This window comes from Hypanus sabinus, chromosome 3 (assembly GCF_030144855.1).
Source record: "Hypanus sabinus isolate sHypSab1 chromosome 3, sHypSab1.hap1, whole genome shotgun sequence".
Lineage (NCBI taxonomy): Eukaryota > Metazoa > Chordata > Chondrichthyes > Myliobatiformes > Dasyatidae > Hypanus > Hypanus sabinus.
The window spans coordinates 162,236,113-162,243,488 of NC_082708.1; the positions used below are offsets into that span (position 1 = coordinate 162,236,113).

The window sequence follows — 7,376 nt, forward strand, 5'->3', positions numbered from 1 at the left end:
TGGTCAGTTTTGGTCGCTCTTCTAGGAAGCATTACTAAACTGGAAAGAGTGAAGAAAATATTTACAATGATGCTATCAGGACTTGAAATACCAAACTGTCGGGAGAGGTTGGACAGGCTTGGACTTTAGGAGACTGGAGGTGATCTTATAGAGGTGCTTAAAATCATGAGGGGGCATAGAGAGGGTGAATGCACTCAATTTTATTCACCCAAAATTGAGGTATCAAGAACAAGAGGACATAGAATTAAGGCGAGGGGAAAAATTTAAGAGGAACTTGAGGGGGAACTTTATTTTTCCACAAAAAGAGTGGTATTTATGTGGAATCAGTTGCTGGAGGAAGTGGTTATTGCTGGAGGAGGTGGGACAACAACTTTTAAAAGACAGTTGGACAAGTACATGGATTGGAAAGATTTGTAAGATTATGGGCTAAATGCTGGCAAATGGGACATCCTGGTCAGCAGGAACCAGTTGTTTCCATGTTATATGATTCTTGGTATGAAATTGAGATGACAAAGAGGATAAATAGTAAGATCCTGCAATGTATTGTGCTTAGTACTGTTGTACAGAACACTGATTCATTAACTCTCATGTCCAAACACCATGGGTATGTATCCCCCTTGATACGTTGTGAAAATACAACTGCTTGGCCTGTGTTCTGTCCTGCTGGGGACCAGGCAGACTTCTGTCTGCTGCTGCTATGCCAGGACACTTGTGGAGTGTCACCTTACACTTGCATCCCTCAAAACAATGAATATCCCATGACTAAGTACCAAGGAGCAGACTGTGAGATTGGTATCAAATGGAACAGGGTGAGCAGAGTGGTTGCTCGGTACTGAGATGAGAGAATCAGGACTGCATTCTGTCGGGCATGGTGATGGTGAGTGTGGATTAATGTTGAGGATGGGCAGAACCGTCAGTATGTGTTGACAGACATTTGAATGTGATGGAAGCTGCTATATCCCCTCTGTGTTTGGCACACAATCTCATTGGCTAACAACTACTGAGCTTATCACCATAGAGAAACCTCTGTGGAAGAGGTGTGCAGCCAAAGAAATGTATATCTGTTCCATAGTTATCCTTTGTAAGCAGCCTCTCCACGTTAATCTATAGGGCATTTCACTGGGGCACTTGAAGGTGGCTTTCAGCACCCTAGTCCTCATAGTAACACTTCTCCATATGTATAATGTTATAATGACCCTTTTAGCACAAGTTCCTTAAGCAGCCCCATTCCTGAGAATACATCCTGTGCAAAGTTATCACCTATGTATTTACTGTGCCAGTGAAATCAGTAACTAGGTAATGTAAATTTAAATAAATTGGTGGGGTGGGGGGGAATAGCAGTGGGAGGGTCCAGACTTGCATCCCAAGGCGAAATCTTCCCCACACTAGATGATTTATTGAAGAACTGTGACCTCTTTCACCACAGGCCAAGAAATGGCATTCTCACAAGCATGGGCAAATTGGCGGCATGGTCACATTCTTTGTCATAAGTGTTCTCAGGTTTTGCACTCTGCATCTTACAGGTTACTATCATTTAACAGCAATTTTTAATTCAGGATCTCAGATTCTTAACTGTTGCTGTAGCCTTTGCCTCCTTTGAGCAGTGGTACTGAAAATCTTTATTTCCCGGTATAACCTGGCTTTTTTTTTGCCTTCAGTTGCAGAATGGCTGCGGTTGCTGCCGTTTCTTGGAGTTCTAGCACTGCTTGGATACCTTGCTATTCGCCCTTTCATTCCTCGAAAGAAGCAGCAGAAGGACAGCTTGATCAATCTAAAGATCCAGAAGGAGAACCCCAAAGTGGTGAATGAAATCAACATTGAGGACCTGCAATTTACGAAAGCAGCGTACTGCAGATGTTGGCGATCAAAGACGGTAATGATATGCAACTGTTGTAGGGCATTCCAGCTGAGGTGCATGTACAGTGAACTGATGGTCATTATGTTGTTGTTGTTCGTCCTTCGGAGTCGAAGACAACCACGACTTCTGTCAGGTGGAGGGTTTGTGACTGTGGGTCCAGAGGTGACTGGTGAGGCCAATCCGGGCCCTGAAAGCTCGCCCACATGTGGGACACGAGGGTAGGTGCTGCAGCGGAAGTGGAGGTAGCACGAGCCTTGCGTGCAGCGCGTTTCCTCTGAGCCTCTGCGGTGCGTCTGATTTCTGCTGCATACACTCCTTTAGTGGTCCTGCTCCACCAGGTTGGGCAGTCCAGAGCAAGCGATTCCCAGCTTCTGGGATTGATGTTTGTGGGACACTTTGAGGCAGTCTTTGAAACGTTTCTTCTGCCCTCCAACTGAGCGCTTGCCCTGGCTCAGCTTTCCATACAACAGCTGTTTTGGTAGTCGACTGTCAGACATCCTGACGACATGGCCAGCCCATCTGGCTTGGGCTTTCTGTAGGAGGGTGTAGACACTGTGGGTGCTAGCCCACTCCAGGACCTCCGTGTCTGGGACTTTGTCCTGCCATCGTACGTGGAGAAGTCTGTGGAGGCAGCTCAAGTGGAAGTGGTTGAGCTGTTTAGCGTGCCTGCTGTAGACAGTCCAGGTCTCGCTGGCATAGAGGAGGGTGGTGAGAACCACTGCTCGGTATACCTTCAGCTTGGTGGTAAGGCTGAGTCCTCTCTGCTCCCATACATTCTCACGGTGTCTCCCAAAGGCAGCACTGGCTTTGGCAATTCTGTTGCTGATCTCTGCATCTATGTTCACCGCTCGTGATAGAGTACTGCCCAGATAAGTAAAGCTGTCGACTGCCAATAGCTTCTGCCCCTTTACTGTGATGTGTGGTTCCTGGTAGGGCTTTCTGGGTGTGGGCTGGTACATAACTTTGGTCTTTTTGGTGCTGATTGTAAGTCCGAAGTTGTCACAGGCCCGTGAGAGGCAGTCCATTTCTCGCTGCATCTTCTGCTCTGTGCTGGCATTGAGGGCGCAATCATCAGTGAATAAGAGGTCTCTGACGACGGTGTCCTTTACCTTTGTAACAGCCTGTAGACGGCGGAGGTTGAATAGCCTACCACCAGTCCTGTATCTGACGTATATACCATCCTGACAGTCGCGGAAGGCATCATTCAGCATAGTAGAGAAGACCATGCTAAAGAGTGTAGGGGCGAGAACACATCCTTGCTTCACACCGTTCGTCACTGGGAAGGCTTCTGACTCATCACCATCTTCCAAAACTTTCACCATCATGCCATCGTTGAACTGCCGAACAATCGTGTTGAGCCTGCTAGGGCAGCCAAACTTTTCCATTATCTTCCATAAGCCACCTCTGCTGACCGCATCAAATGCCTTGGTCAGATCATAAAGGTATAAAGGTCATAAAGAAGGTCATAAAGAGGTCGCTATGCTGCTCATTTTCCCTGGAGTTGGCATGCAGCAAATATCATGTCGACAGTTCCACGCTCTGCACGGAAGCCACACTGGCTTTCTGGGAGGAGACCTTGCACAAGGTGTTGGAGAAGGCGATTAAGCAGGACGCGAGCCAAGATCTTCCTAGCTATGGACAAGAGGGAGATGCCTCGGTGATTGTCACAAGACTGGCGATTACCTTTCCTCTTGTAGATGTGGACCATACTGGCATCTTTCAACTGTTGCGGGACCTTTCCTTCGTTCCACATAGACTGGAAGAGCTCAGTCAGCTTCTACATCATGAATGGGCCTCCTGCTTTGTAGACATCAGCAGGGATTGCATCTGATCCTGGTGCTTTGCCACAAGAAAGTTGCCTGATGGCTTTTCTGACTTCTTCTTCTGTGGGGAGGTTGTCAAGGTCCAGGTTGATCTCCACCTTGCCTCCACATGAGGCAAGCAATGGCCTCATCATTGATTTCAGCAGGGAGGTTGAGGACTTGGTTGAAGTGTTCAGCCCATCTCTCCAAAATCTGCTTTTTCTCTGTCAGCAGCCGAGTCCCATCTGTACTGAGGAGGGGGGAGGAGCTAGAGGACTGAGGTCCATACATAGCCTTCAAAGTGTCATAGAAACGCTTGGTGTCGTGACTGTCTGCGTAGCCCTGGATCTCATCGGCTTATTGCTGAACCAGACATGCTGCATCTCACGGAGTTTCTTCTGCACTTTCCGTCTTGCACTGGCGAAGGCCGGTGACGTTGATGTGATGCTTGTGATGTGGGATCGTTCTGGTGCGCTCTGAACAGTTGGTGTTTCTCTGACAACAGTGCCTGTATCTCCTCGTCGTTCTCATTGAACCAGTCTTGATGTCTACAGATTGCTGGTCTGAGGTGTTCGGGAGCGGTAGAGTAGACTGCATCTCTGAAAGCCGTCTACTGCTTTTCAATGCTGGTGTGGTCATCCTGGGGTGTGTCAAGCAGCTTGCTATCTAGGTCTTCACGAAATTCTTCTGCAACTATGCTGCTCTTCAGCTTGGAGACATTGAGCCTCTTTGCAGTCTTCTGACCTTGGAGACTTCTCACAGGTTGGATGCGAAGTTTAAACTTGGACACTATGAGTCAATGAGCTGTCCAGCAGTCGGCACCACACATGGCTTTTGTCACTCTCACGTCTTGCCAGTCCCTCTTTCTGATGATGACATAATCAATCAGATGCCAGTGCCTAGAGCATGGATGCATCCAAGATGTCTTGTTATGGGTCGGGAGGCAGAATAGGGTGTTGGTGATGACAAGGTCATGCGTAGCGCATGTCTTGAGCAGCAGGCCATTGGTGTTACATTTGCCAATACCATGTCTTCCAAGAATCCCTTCCCAGGTCTGGTAATCTGTCCTCACTCTGGCGTTAAAGTCCCCGAGGATAATAAGCTTCTCTGACTGTGGGACTGCTGCTATGAGGGCGTCAAGTTCTTCATATAACTTATCTTTGATGTTATCTGGGTTGGTCATTGTTGGAGCATATGCGCCGGTCAGCGTTGCACTCCTCTGTTTGCCAAGTGGGAGCCGAAGCGTCATCAGGCGATCGTTGATGCCCTCTGGAAGCTTGGCAAGTTTACGAGCGAGGTGGGATTGGATGGCAAATCCAATGCCAGCCTCTCGTCGTTCAGTGCTGCTGCGACCGCTCCAGAAGAAGGTGTACCCACCACCACGTTCTGTAAGCTGGCCCTTGTCTGCTTGGTGTGTTTCGCTGAGTGCAGCAACGTCCATTATACACCAGATGCGAAGGCCCCTGCTTATCCATTTGAGCTTGGAGATGTTTCCTTGCACTCAAGAGCATAGACAGGAGAATACTCGAAACGGAATCCCTACTTGTGATTGGAATAAGGATACGTGATCATATTAACAACCTCAGTAACCATGGCATACTTTGGTTACAGTATAGAAGGTGATGATAGCAACAGATAAGGTACACTTTACTTTGTGAGCTTAGCCAGCTGCCCTTCTCACATAACTGAGTAAAATTTTCATCTTCAGTCTTTGCAGCTCTTTGTGCATCAATTCTTTGTCAGTTGGATTTGATAAAACAGGTTTCAAACATCCAGCAGTGATTAGAAATTGTTCTAGTTTATAGTTTGAGAAACAGTGTTATGCCTTAATACAGTTCTTCAGAGGCAGCTGCTCCCATTTTTATTTATAAGCAAATGTGGACAAAAATGGTGTCTTTTAGGTTGAGGTGCTTCTGCCTTTCAAAAGACCTGAACTCTTGAATGCTTGGCTAGGTGAATATAAACTAATCCATTATTTGGCAGAAAATTCTTTCCATTCGCTGGCTCAATTATCAAAAGAGAGAAATGTGCATTTTACTATTTGTGGAGCCTTCCTGAGTGTGCTTTGCAACTGGGAAAAAAACAGCCTTTGATGTTGACAAGTAATTTCATTAGCTCAGATCTTTGGGATGCTCTGGGAAAACTTTTCTGTATAAAAGCAATTCCTTCATTGGCATTTCAGCATAATTTAGGGTAATGTCAATGCATTTAAAGTTAAAACTGTTGTGTTGACATGTGTTTCCTTACAGGTGGTGTTCAGTAGTGCTTGTCCTCAAATTGAGCCAGGTCTTTGTCAGTGTACATGTAGCTGGAGTGGCTGAGCTGAAGCTTCTGATTTCTGGCAATGAGGAAATGTTTAAATCAATTTACATATGTCATAAGTATTTCAATAATATAATGCCTGTTTTAAATTATCCTGAACACAATGACAGCTCATTGCAAAGAATTTGGATTCCAGAAAGTTGTTCATTTTCCCTCCCTCTCCCCTCTTCTATTCCCCACTCTAACCTCTTGCCTCTTCTCAACTGCCTATCACCTTCTCCTGGGTCCCTCCTCCTTCCTTTTCTTCTATGGTCCACTCTCCCCTCCCAACAGATTCCTTCCTCTCCAGCCCTTCAACTTTCCCACCCAAATGGCTTCACCTCTCACCTTTTGGCTAGCCTCCTTCCCTTCCCCCACCCCTTCCTTTCCAGTCCTGACAAAAGGTCTCAGCCCAAAACATCGACTGTTCATTTCCATAGATGTCACCTGACTTGCTAAGTCTCTCCAGCATTTTGTGTGTGTTGCTGTTAATTTTTGCGGGTCAGAAATTTTTTTGCCTGTATTTAATGGTTTTAGTTGATTATAAAGTTAGCAGCCTCTTGATGAAAGGACAATAACTCTGGTGAACTGGAATGTTTCCATCCCACAGCATACTCTACTATGACATTGGATACTAGAACAAATTGTGAATGTGTATTGAATCTGGGAATGAACTTGAGTGGTCTTATTTTCTTTTTTTTAGTTCCCTGTTTGTGATGGTTCTCACAACAAGCACAATGAATTGACGGGCGATAATGTGGGTCCATTGATAATTAAGAAGAAAGAAGTATAACATTTTTATTTTCTTTATGGGTGCTGTAATGTGTTCATTATATGTAAAAAAACAATTTTTAAACCGCGGTCCTGAATATTAACAGTCCAATAAATATCTTTGCAGAACTATTTGCACAAGATGTAAAGCTTTGTCACTAATCTATCTGTTGTATTTTGTCGGTGTACAGTGATAGTGCATTCTTTTGTTTTTCATTAAAATAATCAATGATTAAAGTTAAGAAGTATTATTTAAGACCTTTTGAACTTGTGCTACATTTATGTTGACTAATTGAAATGCAAGGAATTGCAGGTGACTCCCATGTAATGGCAGTTGTGGGAAAGGAAATTTTCCCTTTTGGAATTCACAAATTAATCCCAATAGATCTGGGATACAATAAAAATGAACTCTTATGGAATTTGTTGCTGGGTTGGTCATTTTTTAAAAAAAAATCAATTTTCACTTCTTGACATGTGCAGATTACATGGCTTCATATTACAGAAAATCACAATTATGAATACACATCACCCTGTATTATAGATCAGTGGTCTGAATTAGCTCTCAGTTATGATGGATTTTGGGTTTAATTTCTTTGGCTTTAATCTAGGAATTTACAAGCAGCAAATCTATACAGCACAATCTT

The 7,376-nt window shown here is 44.9% G+C and overlaps 1 protein-coding gene across 1 annotated transcript in view; it reads left to right on the forward strand.

The window, feature by feature from the left end:
- Positions 1-7,145, forward strand: part of cisd2 (CDGSH iron sulfur domain 2) — a 31,312-nt gene extending 24,167 nt beyond the window's left edge. Inside the window, exons 2-3 of the mRNA XM_059965526.1 lie at positions 1,659-1,873; positions 6,665-7,145. Of these exons, the coding sequence (XP_059821509.1) occupies positions 1,659-1,873; positions 6,665-6,754 (305 nt within the window). The 3' untranslated portion in view covers positions 6,755-7,145. The remainder of the gene's footprint in view (positions 1-1,658; positions 1,874-6,664) is intronic.
- The last annotated feature ends 231 nt before the right edge of the window (positions 7,146-7,376 follow it).